The 15,802-nt window shown below is 46.5% G+C and overlaps 1 protein-coding gene across 1 annotated transcript in view; it reads left to right on the top strand.

Annotated features, from left to right (window-relative positions):
• The window catches only part of TM9SF3 (transmembrane 9 superfamily member 3), a 284,713-nt gene that overhangs the window by 250,799 nt on the left and 18,112 nt on the right, over positions 1 to 15,802 (top strand). The window contains exon 13 of the mRNA XM_086922322.1: positions 1,602 to 1,685. Within this exon, the coding sequence (XP_086778448.1) occupies positions 1,602 to 1,685 (84 nt within the window). The remainder of the gene's footprint in view (positions 1 to 1,601; positions 1,686 to 15,802) is intronic.

Here is a 15,802-nt window from a genome sequence, read left to right as displayed (position 1 = left end):
AAAAACAATGATATTTAATGTCAACATTTGGAACCTCATCTCAGTTGATTACAACCTTAGTCTCACCCTTTATTCTTAGAGTACTTACTTTGTCACGTGGTACTCATTTGTGACTGATTGTTTTAATTTTTTGAGGTGGTATTATATAGTGCAGTGGCATAAACTACAAAGTAATATACACAGATATCTGGAAAGCGGAGTCACATCAGAAACGGTCAGGCACAGTCAGCTGTTTTCTGAAGCTGATGGACAAAAAAGTGCATCACACTCAATAAATCTTTACAATTGTTTTTTAATGTTGCATTGTTCTTTTTGGGTGGGTCCCCATATGTGTTTTAATGACCGGCTGGGGTGAATGATGTCTTTCCTGCCCTTTCACCTAGGGAATATGTTAAATGGAACCTTCAAGCATCTAAGTCCTACCTTACTTTCAGCATTAGCCTTCTCTTGGACTCATGAGTAATTTAAATGCATTGCTTTTTTGTCCTCTCTTTCGCATGGGGCAGCATCTGGTTGTTGCCAGAACTGGGCGAAGGAAAGACACTGTTTATGTTGGTCTGTGTGCTCTCTCTAAGACATTAAGGGCCAGATGTAGGTGGGTAAATACCGGTTGGTAACGCCGAAATAAATTTCAACGTTACCGACCGGTATTTAGCTATTCCTAATGTAGGTAAGGAATCTGTAAATAAGGAATCGGTAAATACCAATTCCTTATTGCTCTTGCATTTAAGGAATCGGTAATACCGATTCCTTAAATGCAATGTAGGAAGCATTTTGAAGAGTGCTTTTGAGCCTTAAGAAATCGGTAATTACCACCAACTTAAAGTTGGTGGTAATTACCAATTTCCCTTTCCCTTAAAAAAACACTTTAGGGCATGTATGTGCGCCACATGTGCACACATGCACATTTCAGGGGTGCAACAGTGTGTCCTTTGGACACCCTGCACCCCTGAAATACCTCCCGGTATTACCGATTCAGTAATACCGAATCACTAATACTGAATGTCTTCACATTCATTCTTATGGGCCTCCATGCCCATAGAAATGAATGGGTAGGTATTCCTTATTACCGAATCTCAATTACTGATTCGGTAATAAGGAATATTAAGGATTCAGTATTTTTTGCCGAATCTTTACCTATATAGGAAATACCGATTTCTTAATAGCGAATCGGTAATATTCGTTATTAAGAAATCGGTATTTCTCATTTACCTACATCTGGCCCTTTGTGTCATGCACTTTCTACTCTTCCTCCTCCTGGTTGATTGTCTCAATAAGTCTTCTCTTAAATGGCTCCTTCTGAGTATAGGCATTCAGACTGTAATGGATAGTAGATAGTTCTTTTACTCTGCATTAAACCCCATTGTAGTGTTAAGCGTTTTGCAATTGTTATCACTAAATTTGATATCATTCTATTTGTGTCTAAACCTTGGCAGCCTAGTGGTGGTTGTATTTTAAACGGTCTAAGAATTTTATAATTGTGTGGTAGTATTCTGAACCCTGCAGTTTTGTCAAATTTAGCCACGATGCTTTTAACTAACGAAGTGCTTTTGTATTTTGATGTATGTATTCTAATTCTATGCAATACATTGATCTTGTAGGCAATGGACGAGCTTTCTGTCTGCTGCGTCAACTGCAATATATGTGTACATGTACTCTTTCTACTACTACTTTTTCAAAACCAAGTAAGTGTTATTATCCTTTTCTAGCACCTTTGAGTACAATAACCTGCCCTCGTTTTACTTGTCTTTTATCTATGCATGTACCTCTTTTATATACTAAGACTGCCGGAGACGGGGTGACATGGGAATATGGGAAATTGTAAACAAATGTCAACATGTCCAGATTCTACTACGCAGAGCCTAGCAGGATAAAATGTTTTTCGAGCATGAGGTCTTCCTCAGATTCTTATGTTGTGAGAATTATTTTCTTTAGGCAAGGAAGATATTAGAATAGTTTGAGAATGCAGCTTTTTTTTTTATAAAACCTTTTACACCACATAAGTGATCAAACTTAATGGATTCAAACACATTTTAATGTGCTGAATGAGACTTCTCCCTTTGGAGACCTGCACAGTATTAAAATGAAGGACGGAACTCCTAAAGCAGTAGGCCAACAGTTTTTATTTTTTTAGCTTAATTTGTCCGCATTTTGCACCGGAGGATGTTTAAACATGGCATTTTAAAACTATATTTCAAATATTTTTGGTGCAGAATTATTTTCCAGTTTTCTGTTATGTCTCCAGTTTGGCTTCATAACAAGATTGCAGTTTCTACTTCACGAAGGTATTTTTAAAAATCTTTTGTATGCAATAGTGCAGGTTTCTGCAAGAGTTTTCTCTTACTCACTGTAAACTATTGCAGGCAATAACTTGTCACATCTCTCCAGTGCTACATGGCAAATATTCAAATAGCTCTTCATCTCTGAAGGGAAGATGGCCCACATATACTGTCTGGGACATGTCTGGGATATTAGGAATACAGCAACATTGCAAATGTGGACTATTGGAAGTTGTGCCAGGTTTTTTCAGATGGAGGCATTATTTACGTGTCTGCCTCAAAGGTAAAGGTTTTGGCTCCCCTGCCAAAGTCTTATCTGTTTAAATAGAGTCTTGTTCTGGGGCATAAAATGTGGGTAATTCAAGGGAGGTTTTTATTCTCCTCCTGAAAAAGAGAAGTGTGACCATCACTAACAAACACCACCTGCCCCTTTCATGTTATTGTGTCTGAAATCTCCTGTGAGGGGGCCCCAACAACTTTGCAGATTAGGCATTTAATGCTGCTTTCCTTGAGCAATAAATCAATCAATCAATGACATTTTTATAGCGCGCTACTCATCCGGAAAGGTCTCAAGGCGCTTGGGCAGGGGGGTGGGGGGGTGGGGGGGGGGGGCAGGGGTCCGCTACTGCTCAAAGAGCCAGGTCTTGAGATGCTTCCTGAAGGAGAGGTGGTCCTATGTTAGCCGAAGGTGGATGGGGAGGGAGTTCCATGTCTTGGCTGCCAGGTAGGAGAAGAATCTTCCCCCGGCGGGGGCTCTTCGGATGCGTGGAACGGCGGCGAGGGCGTGTCTGGTCGACCGTAGCTGGCAGACAGGCGTGTAGAAGGTCAGGCGGTTGTTGAGGTACTTGAAGCCCAGGTCGTGGAGACCCTTGTCTACGTGGGTGAGGAGTCTGAATGTGATCCTCTTGCTGAAGGGGAGCCAGTGTAGGTCTCTCAGGTGGCCGGAGATGTGGCTGTGTGGGGGGATGTCCAGGACGAGTCGTGCGGAGGCGTTCTGGATGCGTTGGAGTCTTTTCTGAAGTTTGGCTGTGGTTCCGGCGTAGAGGGTGTTTCTGTAGTCCAGTCGGCTGGTGACGAGTGTCTGAGTGACTGTCTTCCTGGTTTCGGTGGGGATCCATCGGAAGATCTTTCGGTGCATGCACAGGGTGTTGAAGCACGATGATGAGATGGCGTTGACTTGTCTGGTCATCGAGAGGGAGGAGTCCAGGATGAAGCCCAGGTTACGAGCGTGGTCCGTTGGCTTGGGATTGGTGCCCAGGGCAGGGGGCCACCAGGAGTCGTCCCAGGCGGAGGGCGATGACCCCAGGATGAGGACTTCTGTCTTGTCTGAGTTCAGTTTCAGGCGGCTGTTCTTCATCCACTCGGTCCTTGACATCATTCGGCCTCTCACTATGGAGCTGTTCCATCTTGGACTCTGGTACCTAATAGGCCATGAGGTCTAAGCAGCAGTGTGAACATCAGACTGCCTAAACTGTGGTAAGAACCATTGTTAAGTGAGTTTATATGGGGGGGGGGGTGGCCTTGAATTCACTTAGTGTTGATGCTGAAGTGTCTCGTAGCTCTCCATGGGGGTTCCAGTGTTGTATGGTGTGGTGGTGCTCACGCTACCTGCGTTTCTGCTATTCACTCACAAAGTTTGTGATGGGGGAGTGGGGTGATTGCTGGATGCAATTGAACAAGAATTTCCTATGGAGGACTGCGACTGAGCGATTGAGCTGCCACAATGTCTCTCCCGGCAGCATTTTGACTCATGCAGATTTGCATCAGAAGGTATTGGACAGGTTTGATATTTATATTCAAGCTCTGCAGTCTTGTTTCCTTGGGGTGACTTCTTTTTGTTTGCATGGATTGATTTACCCAACTAAGAAGTTTTTCCTGACCCCAGGGGCGCTGACAGTCTTTTCCTTGAAACTCCGGTAAAATAGCAACAGACCTTGTTTGTATCCAGTTTTTGTAAGGGTTACCTTTTGACCGATACAATCAAAAGTGTACTTTTAGCTGAAATGCTTTGGCTGTTGGATCTGGAAAATGGAAGAACGTGCGTAGTAGAAAGAAAGGTGCATTCTCAGCTGAGTGGCAGAGAGGATGGATACTGTTAACTTGTGACCACTTTTGGACGGTTGGACTTTATTGATTCTGTTCTGCAAATGCAGTGTCATTCAGATGTTCACGGGTTGGTACTTAAGTGAAGTCAACTAGTTGTTCACCTTATTTTGTTCTTCTTGACTTGGATACTATAGAGGTCAGTGCTGAGGAGAATCTCTTGTTTAAGACTTAACATTTAAGGCAAGAGGTAAGGCACCGTGTATTTAATCCACCCTTCACCTTTAGTACTCTGTTCAAGAAATATGAATGCCTGAAGCCATGCAGGGTGGTTATTTATTTATGTAGAAGGTTCAGATTGTACAGAAGGAAACCGAGGGAAACCAACATCAGCTTGGGCAAACCGACATGGCATCATTAGTAGTAGCAATGGTGCAGACACCAAGTTCAACCACATGGTTTTTTGTCTGGTGAACCCTCTCACAAAGTGGTGCAGTTAACCTAAAACATAATGGCTTCATCTGAACGCCCTCTGTTATAACATGGAGGCGGAAGGCTATTGTCACCACAGAGTATTGCAAACTGTAAATCCACACAGTAGTGCAAACCCTTTAAGCTTGTGGGTGACCTTCCAAACCACTGTTCTCCGAGGAACAAAACTGTAGAGAAAAGGTTTAGGTCATTTTGTTAATTAAGACATTGAGTCACTAGTTTTGTGTGGATCCGTAGAGTTTGCATCTCCACAGAAAGGAATTTAGATGTGCTTCTACATTTTTCATTAAATAAAAGGTTCCATCCTTGATCTCCTTTTGCTCAACAAGTTGATCTTGGAGTGGACATTCTGGTTGATAATCCAGAATCTCCTGTCTTGATAAAATGAGATTTTTCTTTGTCTCTTCATTTGAAGCTGCATTGGTAGGTATTCCAGCCTTCAATAGTTCCAACAAGGTTCCTGAATTCTAATGGGTAAATGGATAATTTTGTGTCCTCTCACTTTACCTAGTATACACGACCCTATGATGAGGAGCTAACATTGGCAAGCCTTTGCCCTTATGCTTGGCAAAGGCCTACTATGTTGGCTGAGCAACACAGAAGACAGACTACTTGAATATTTGTCTCGTACTAGATGAGTAATCAGACTATGTACTGATTCAAGGTGGGACACATGTTTAAGAAACATAATTCCATCATCTAGAGGTTTCCATCAGTTGGAGGAAAGCTTGCATTGTTTCTGAAATTAAGATGTTAGAAAGAGCTAAAGGTTGACTTAAAGTTCAACTGTTTAAAGACCCGGGGTGCTAGGTGGCGCACGACCAAGATGGCCGCATACTTGTGAGGCTCAGGACCCATGGCTTATTATTTTTACTTTTATCCTGGATTAAACGGCCACAGCACTTTCCCACTGTATTGGAATGGCCTCCTAAGGACAACCGCTACCTGCCGCTACAAAATCAGCTCCTGAAAGCGTCACCCGGCACAGTTACACGCTGAAGAAACCCACTGCGGTCGGCGACGGCATCTTGAAGTGATCCGCGGGCGGCTGTGCTGCTTGGGAGAAGGCCGGGGCTCCATACGTGGCGTCAAGGCCACGCGGCCTGTGATACTGCCTACTTCCCTCCCCCTCCTACGACCTGGAGCCTTCCGCTATGAACGCTTGCCATCAACGCCAGCAATTCCGTTTACCACCACGGAACCCACGACTGAGAGATCAGGCTCTACGACCCTGTCACGCTTCATTCATTACGGTGAGTCAGCCAAAGCTTGCATTTGCTCTCCACCTTCTCCACCATCTCAGCTTTCATAACAGCTGTCCCTCAGCTCCCCCGTAGAGCGCTGCAGCTCCTGGTGGCTTGTTTCCTCCCCCGGCACACCAACCGTGCTGTCTCCATTGACACTGCTCCAGGCTATTGGCAGGCGGGGGTGAGTCTTGCGATCATGCTGCAGGACGGCCCACCCGCTGCCGCTGCCACTGAAACTCGATGAACCACCTGGTGCCATTGTCTAAGGGAGATACTGATGCTACCACGCTGCTCTGCGGGAGGGCTGCCTTCTTCTCCCTGCTTGCTGGAGCTTTGACAAGGCCACATGAAGCAGGCATACAACGCCATCCTCCCCCAACAACACTCCTAAGGTGGCCCCACGGACACCGCCTCCTAGGTCCCAATATTTTATAGCCCTACACCTTGTGCTCCAGGAGGAGGGGTTCGGACCGGGCTCTACACAGGAGGCGACTGCATCGTCTTTTTACCACAAAGAACTGTTTGGCTGGTTTGTTGCAGAGATTGCCCCGCATTGTTATTGAGACACTTAACCCTGATTCCCTTCCAACTGTCAAATTCACTGGCCTGCTGCACTCGGGGCCCCGCTCTCCTTGCCTGCCGGACGCCATTACTCCTGGGCTCTCACGTTTGCAGCTCTGACCCGTGCTGCTGATCCCTTGGCTCTACCTGTAAGGGACCAGCGTGGCACCCCTCTCCTGTGCTGCCATACTCTTGCAGTCCCTGCTGTTGGGGTGCACAGCTGTCTTCTCCTGTGCCGACTCCCCTTTCCAGGACACCTTCATCTTGGGGAAGCCCGAGGGCCGCCAAACCAAATTTCCCTATGAAACAAAGAGAGCTGTCACCGCTCTTCCGCTGAGTAAGCTGACCCCCCCAGCAACCACATCTCACTCTATCTCCCCACCAGCCCCGGAGAATGAGGTCCAGTCCCTCCTACTGGCAATGCAATGCAGCTTGACTGATCTTTCCACCAAAATGGACTCAGTAAGCACTCACATGGATTACATAGTACTGAAGGTGGAGAAATCTGATGAGCGGCTTAAGGAGGCAGAGAGGCGTATTTCAGACACGGACGATACCAGCTCGCAGGTGACCCAACAAATGACCCAGATGGATAAGCTCCTGAAAGTAATCTCCGCAAAAAACGAGGATTTAGAAGCTAGAAGCCGACGTAACAACATCCGCGTTACAGGAATTCCTGAGAGCGCGAATACTAGCCGGATGGAGGACTTTCTTGCACGTCTCTTACGCACCACCTTCGAAGCACACTCCTTCTCTCAATTCATGTAGAGCGGGCCCATCGATCCCTCGCCCAGCCCCCGGAGCTGCCCCGCGGCTGATAATTGCGCGCCTCCTAAATTACAGCGACCGAAATGCTGCGCTGAAGCTAGCCAGGGAACATCAGAACTTACAACTTGAAGGCGTCCATTTTTTCAATATACCCTGATTTCACGATGGCGGTGCAGGAGGCCCGGCCCAAACTTTTCCCGGCTACGCAGAAACTCTGCAAGATACAGATCCAGTATGCTCTACTGTACCCCGCCTGTTTGAGAGTCACCTACCGGGATAAATATCCCTTCTTCACAAATGAACAGCAGGTGTACGATTTTTTGGGAACTGTCAAAAAGGAACACTCAGACAAGAGAATCCCTGGTCCTCCTCTCCCAATCACCATCATTGAGCGCTGACTGAGCTTCCTTAGTTCTGGTCACAGATGTTTCTTCTAGTATGAGTAGATTGGCTCTGTTGGAGTTTGTCCCCATTGCTCGGAGGCTGGCTCTGTCTGCTGCATTCCCGACCCCTCGGCTGAGCTCTGAGTGCGATGCGAAACTGTATGTACTCTAACCATAATCCGCTCATGCCGAAGTGGAACACTTTACGCCCTACTCTCAGACCACAAATAAGTGATATTGCTGCATGCATATTGACTGAATAATTTCTCCTGTTAAATACTATTGCCTCGCCATATCTCATATTGGTACGATAAATCTCCCAACAGACGATGTCCTTTCATATGTACTACTCCGTTGTTGCTGGATGTACATAATACACCAAGATGCAAACAACCATACATAAAGCCCATGAGCTCACTGATGTCTGGCTCCATGTACATCCCGGAGAAAAAGAGGGCACCATTACACTGCTCTACATGCCTCCTGGGCTTGACTGGATTACTGGGTGGTCTCCTGGGGCGCTGTTTCCTGGGTCAAACGTGCCACCCATCTTGCCAGGACTTATTCCGATCACTCGCCAGTGCTCATAACATTTGCCCTTACCGACCTGTGGTCCACTCCCCGTCTTTGGCGGCTTGCTCCAGAGACCTTGCTTGATACGGTGTTCAGAGCTGATATCAGGGAAGAAATTGCTGCTTTCTTTCAGACCAATATGGACTCAGTCTCCTCAGTGGGTGTGGTGTTGGAGGCCTTCAAGGTCACGATACGCTGGGTTTGTATGGCCAAAAGCTTTTCAGTTTTGCGAGATTTGCACCGTACCCTTAAACTAGAGAATGAACTCAAACAGCTGGAGACCGACCTCTGGGGGGCTAACTCAGCCTGGACCCTTTCAACATTTAGGGATAAGCTCACAGAATATAAAGAAGCAGCCAACTTCGAGTCACGCTTTCGCTGTAAATACTACGTTGCACGTAAATATGGCGATGGCGAACGCCCAGGCAGGCAGCTAGCGCAATCAATCCGACGCCCTTGATTCGCCAATTATGTCCTTGAGGTTACAGACTCGTACGGAGTACGGCACAGAGATCGCCAAGACATTCTACACACCTTTACTGAATTCTATACTGCCCTGTAAGGCACCTGCAGAGATAAATCCCCTGACTTTGGCCCCTTCTTGCAGGATATTGCTCTTGGTTGTCTGGGTGACGTACAGCGGGAATTCCTTGTGGCTCCTTTAGAAAATGATGAAATACAGGAAACGATAATGCAAACGCATTTCGATAAGGCCCCGGGTTCGGACGGCCTCCCTGTAGATTTTTATAAAGCATATATTGCCCAGTTACTTCCCGTTCTTACACTCGTCTGTAACGAAGCACAGGAGTTCGGCTGTCTACCCCCCTCCATGAGTCTGGCATTGATATCGTCCCTCCTTAAGCCTGGTAAGGCATCGCATCTTTGTGACTCATACCGACTCTCTATCCTTAATTAATACCGACACAAAAATCCTCTCAAATACTAGCTAATCGCCTCAGCCTCTTAAACCCTTGCATGCTTGTGACGGAACCGTTCCGTCACAAGCCTCGGGTGAGATGTGCTTGTGACGGAGCGGTTCCGTCATGGCCCGCTCGCAGCGCCTGCGCGGCGCGAATTCCGCGCCTGCACTGACAAATTAATGGGCGGGCGGGTTCGTGACGGAACCATTCCGTCACAAGCACAGCTCACCCGCGAGCCGTGACGGAGCGGTTCCGTCACAAGCACGGAACCGCCGCGCGGCCGCCCTACCCCCTTAGCGCTGCGACGAAATAGCCGCCGCAGCGAAGGGGTTAATGGACAAATTGGTGTTCCCCGACCAGGCTGGTTTCATCCCAGGCTGGGCGACTACACATAATCTTCGCACGCTCTTCTCCACTCTCCGCACGGTAGACCCAAAGATACCCCTAGCCGCTGTATTCCTCGACGCCACAAAAGCGTTCAATTCAGTGGAATGGGACTACCTTTTTGTAATCTTGCAAAACATGGGCTTTCGCGGAGATTTATATCTGGAGTTCGCCTGCTTTACAGCAAACCTGTAGCCAAAGTCCTTATTAATGACTCCTCCTCCCCATCCCGATTTCTCGTGGAACCCGGCAGGGATGTCCTCTGTCGCTGCTCCTGTTTGCCCGAACGATTGAACCCTTTGCTGCCAAAGTCAGACAGTATCATCAAGATAAGGCGCTCCGCTGCCCACTCTGACATATTTTTATTTCTCTGTATGCGGACGATATCACATTATATGTCAGAGAGCCCCAGATAAACCTCAATCCGCTGCTTCGAGAGTTTGTGAGATACGGGGGGCTATCTGGGATCCATATAAACTGGTCCAAATCTCAACTCTTTCCCCTTACCTCCTCAATCACGAATTCCCTCCGGACTTCCCAAATGAGTGGTGCCCTGACTAGGTTAAATACCTGTGCATCTGGAGCTCCGCAAATCACGACGAACTGATGCAACTTAACTACGGTCGTGCCCTCGATGGGATAAGGGACAACATCACGTGCTGGATCGCCCGGCCGCTATCCATTGCAGGCCGCATATCCTTAATAAAAATGGTTATTCTTCCTAAACTTCTTTATTTATTCATGAGCATACCCTATAACCCAAATAGGACCTTTTTCACGATGCTCTGGACAGTACTCATCCTACTCACTTGGGGTGGCAAACAGCCCAGAGTACAGTGGGACATTCTCACCCCGCCCTACTCACAAGGGGGGTTCGACATACCAAATTTCGAACTTTATTACACCTGCGCGCAGGCTCATTATGCACACTTCTGGTTCCACACCCTCAGATATATGCCTCAGGTGGCCGCCAAGCATTGCTATCGGATCCCATACCTTTAGATGGAGCTATATTCACTGCCATTGCTGCATGCGCTGATGCTCCATCCCCGATCACCAGTACTGTTAAGGCGTGGCAACATATTGCTACAAGAACTCAGGCCCCTATGCTGTACTCACCTTTGCTCCCATTAACATATCACCCGACAATGCCAGTCCTCCAGGAGGGAGTTATTAAAAAAAACTCTAGCCCAATATGGAATTAAGAATTGGGGAAATTCTGTACCTCGCAACAACTCTTCTCAGAGCAGCCCCCTTCCCCTATGGTCATCTTTTTATACATCCGGTTGCGTCAGGGACTTAAGGAACATATTCCTTCCTTCCCCCGAGAACCTCCGGACGTTGCTGCGATTTGCCTCATATTGGCCAGAGACGCCGCACCCTATTTAGTTTCTTCCCTTTACCATTCGCTGTACACCACTCAGCACTCCTTACAGAACATGACGTCCCGGCAGTATTCCGCCTTTCAAATACTTTCATTCAGTCAGAACTGGAGCTAGCTATTATTGAGGAGCAGTGGACCTATTGTTGCAGGAAAACGGAGCAGAGCACGTCCAGCATCCGCCTCCGGATGCACATACTTACACCGTACATATTATACACCAGCGAAACTCCATCGCTTTAAGCTACAGGATGATGATAGATGTGGCTGATGTTGGACTACGGAGGCTGACTTGCTTCACTTGGCTTGGGACTGCACTGCGTTGCAGGAGTATTGGCTCCTGGTACTTGAAGCTTTAGAACAGATGACATTGCTATGCCTCCTACACACTCCCCTCTTCGCCCTCCTTGGCTACACTGAAACTATAGCAGTGACACACAGAAAATTTGTTTCATTCAGCCTCCTCCTCGCCAAACGGTGTGTTGCATGCCGATGGGGTCGGGGACGGGCACCTACATTTAAGGAGTGGATCCAGGACATGGTGTTTTGGCAGGACCAAATGTACGCTTTTGCTGAGCTGCTCCCCCTAACCTCCCTTCCTCTGGACAATTGGGGTCCCCTCACAACATAACTGCTTACATATCCTATTGCTAACCCCTATAATACACAGACTGATACAGTGCCACCCACTTGAGCCCCTCATACCTGTAATAAGCTGTTATAAGGCCCAACTCTCCCACCCCCCTTTTTTTTTCTCTCGAACTCGCCTTACTTATTATATTGCCTCTAATGTTTCTATGCATGGATTATTTTCCCACTGTGTTTTATTGGTCTTCAGGCCTATTTCACCAATTCATTGTATTTGTTCCATCTGTATATCTGTAATGATACCCTGTCTGTACTTGCGTCTGCTTACTGTTTTTTTTTTAAACGTATAAATAAATTCATAATTTTTTTTTAAAAAACGTTGTTTAAAAACTGTCTAAATACCCATTCCAGGCTAGCTCCTTGATTGACCCACACCTTGTGTGCCTCTGGAGCTTGGAACATGACCAGAACATGAAGATCTACGCTGATTCCCATGCCATGCACCCCAAGTTCTTGAGGGAGTGATCCCTCAAGCGCCTTGCTGCCCGACTAGCTACACCATTACAGTCTCCATCCCACTCAAGAAGAAAGTTCCTGGATCTGTCACAGAGTCCTCGTTGCATTCCAGGTTGTCGGACCACTTGGACAAATCTCACTAAAAGTAGTAAACTCGTCCATCTGCCGATGTGAAGAGGGAGCGTCTGCTTTGTGGCCTGGCTCCACAGTTGGGTTAGCACCTTGGTCAGCTCCATATTTCCAGAGGTTCTGGGAGTCGGAGCAACCCTTGCTCAACTACACAAGTTTTAAGAGGCCATGCGCCTCAAATTTGAGCAGCCCGCGCCCGCTGGCGTACCTTCATTCCCCACGGGTTCAGGAGGGGCCTGCTGGCTCCACACCAGCGGCCCCAGCTCCAGTCGGGGCCTGTGGATCCACAGATGGATCCGGACCAGCGAAGAATCTACCACCTTGAGCTTTCCCAGAGCCAGCTCTAATACAGACTCACCCCTCGCCATTGGCAGCGCCGTACCCATTCTGTTCTTCGACACTGAACAGGAGGGTAGTCATCCAATGCTGACTGGAGCCATGCCTTTCAGGCCTGGGCCCTCTTCCCCCGGGCTAGGAAAGGGCACGATTGACAGGCGTCGCTGGATCTTCAGGTATACCAACCCTTAGAGCCTCAGATGGACTGGAGTGAGGACTTTGTGGAGGCCAGTGGACTGAACACTTCCCCAGATACTAGTATGCGTTCCCCTCCTACTGTGGCTACAGAGGAGGGAGCATCCTTTGCAGAGGTAGTGAGAAAGGGGCCAAGGTCCTGGACCTTAGCCTCTGTTTAGAGGCAGAGAACTGAGCAAGAAGCAACCTTCTGAGGGCTTGTGTGCTTATTCCACCAGAGCCAAGTCGCGACCACTGTTATAGCACGCAGAGTTCCTTGTTTTTCACCACTCCCAACATTCTCCACTCAGTCTTATCTACTGTTCATTGCCACACAAATCAGGGTTTGGTAATGCCTTTCTGTGGAATATCGCAATTGAGTACACTAATCTGTGGATCATAAGCGATATCAAGACCTGGGTTATCTTGCCTGATCTCCTAAATCTAAACCTTCCGCAAAAATGCACTTGAAGCGCTCCTTTATAACCTGCCTGTCACTGGGGCCACACATCATACATGCCATATGCTTCACACCAATTTTGCTTCAAAGGATCTTATCTCAGTCAGAGGAGCATAGACCATTACCTGGAGCGATCACCTCTTAACTTGCTTCAAAGACAGAGCAGACCTGATGTATTATTCCTTTGTGTGCATGTGTAGGAAGCATAGCTGTTTGAAGTGTAAGTGAGGCTGGGTACAGCTCCACCCCCTAACCATCCTGCCAGATTTCTCATAGGCCCCATTTGTGTCACTGTCTAGGAGAAATACACAAACCTCAACACCAGAGCCATGCATAGTCCAGTGACACCAGACCGTGGCAAAAGGCACAAATGGTTGGAACAATAAAATACCATCTTTTTAAAAGTGTATTTTTCAGAATTGTGACTTAAAATCAGACTTTACCATTAAAGAGGATTGTAAATTGCAAATCATTTGAGTCTAAGCACCACATCACACCTCTCTCTACTCCCAATCCAAAGTTAGCAGTTATTAAATGTAATAAGGTAACCCAGTGTTAGTCATTGGGAAAGATAGGCCTTACCACAGTGAAAAAGTACATTGTTTTTCACTGCCAGAACATGTAAATTGTAAGTACACATGTCCTACTAGTTACATACCATTCATCCTGCCTACATTAGGAGTGACTTAGTATTAAAAAGGAATGTTTAGGCCTGGCGAAAGGTTTAATGTGTTATGTCAATATAGCGGTTTAAAACTGCACTATAGACTGCATTGGCAGTTCTAAGGCATATTTTAAGGTGCTACTTTAGCAGGTGGCACAATGAGTGCTGCAGGCCCACCAGTAGCATTTCATTTGAAGGCACTGGGTATATGTAGAAACAAATCCAGGGTCTTAAACCTTAAACCCAAATTAAATATGCCAACTGGGTGTTGGCCAATTTTACCATGTTTTCGTGAGAAAGCACAAGCAGTTCAGCACTGGTTAGCAGTAGTAAAGTGAACACAGTCCTAATGCCAACTAAAATGAATTAAACAAAACCGGAGGAGTGAAGGCAAAAAGATTGGAGCAATACCTTGCAAAGGATGTGAGAATTATATAGATCCTTTGAAGTGTTGTCTCCTCCACACTGGTCTTTGTCAAGGGGACATTCTGCTATAGCAGAAATCCATAATTTCTGAATTGGCCACTACACAGGCCAAGGGAGTAACCAGGGATCAGACCTAGTTTTTCGCCTCCACTGAAATATACAAAAGGTGCAAAGAACCAAGTCTTCCATTCTCTCAGTATTCCCTATTAGTGCCAACCCTATTAGTCCTGCCTGTTCCTTGACAGTGAGCCTATGCCCCACATAATTTTGTTTGTGTTTAACTAGCTACACTGATTTTCCATTATGAATATGCTTCATGAAAATGGTAGTAAAGTAAAACTTGTTTTTTTTCCTAGTTGCATTTATGTGTGAACATTTTATTTTGAATGCAAAGAATCATCAATCTACTTTCAAGCTTCTGCAAATATTTGCATCTAATCAGAGAGCATTCTTGGATTGTTATACATGGCCTCATATTGTTAAACTTTACACACGTGTACACATTTTTGTACTGGAACCACTGTCAGTGGTGCAGTCTGAGCTTAGAACATAACCTTAGAGTGCTCACCCTAATAATAATTAATAAAGTCTTTACATTAATGAGACATAAATACAGGTTTGAACAGCATGGCCATATGGACACAAATATTACCTGAACTGCAGAGAATGCCCTTCCCTGATTCATAATATGGCACTGTAAACTAGTTACAAGGAACTACCATTCAAAGCAACTTGTGAATTTTTTTGAATGTTATTGAAACGAAGGGGTCATTGGGGACGTTACTGTCCGTCAGTTTATTTACCCTCACGCTCAAGAGGGTTCACCAATGAGGCACCCAGAAAGGGTTTAATTTTCATTACCTTAACTTACCAAGGAGCGCAAACGCCCACGTTCCAATTGGATTTCTCTGTAAACTAGAAGCCAGAGGGTTTGTGCTGTAGGGGGTTCATCCTACCTGTCCCAAGGACAAAATAAGCATGAAAACCTGTTCTTGACCCAAAACAATATATCCTGCACTTCAGTCCATAGGAATTCCACACCACTGGATGCATACCACCCACCACACACATGCAAGAATCACACGCTGTCTGGTGCTAAACCCAATCCATGCAGGCCAAGGATAAGTTAAATGCACAGCCACAGAGCTTTAATGAGTGGGCCAGTAGGCCGCACTCCAGTGATGCTGGTAAATGGAACCTTTCACATTACTGATTCTTCTGGTCACAAAACTGGTGTGCTGCCACCACTGCTCTTGTGTCACTTAACACCAGTAGGGTAGTAGCACTCCATCTACACAAGAATAGTGCTTGGTGCACCTCTCCAGTTCTAAGCAGACTGCATTATCGTGAGGCAAGCCTAGGTCATGTCACATGCACATGATCTGTGTTCGTCCATGACTAAAAATGTGTACCAGGAATTCAGATATTTATGCAGCTAGGACACTCCGGGCAGGGATGCATGTCATTCCTCATGCAGG

Source organism: Lissotriton vulgaris, chromosome 5, assembly GCF_964263255.1.
Source record: "Lissotriton vulgaris chromosome 5, aLisVul1.2, whole genome shotgun sequence".
NCBI classification, from domain to species: domain Eukaryota; kingdom Metazoa; phylum Chordata; class Amphibia; order Caudata; family Salamandridae; genus Lissotriton; species Lissotriton vulgaris.
This window is presented reverse-complemented; position numbering and strand designations above follow the sequence as displayed.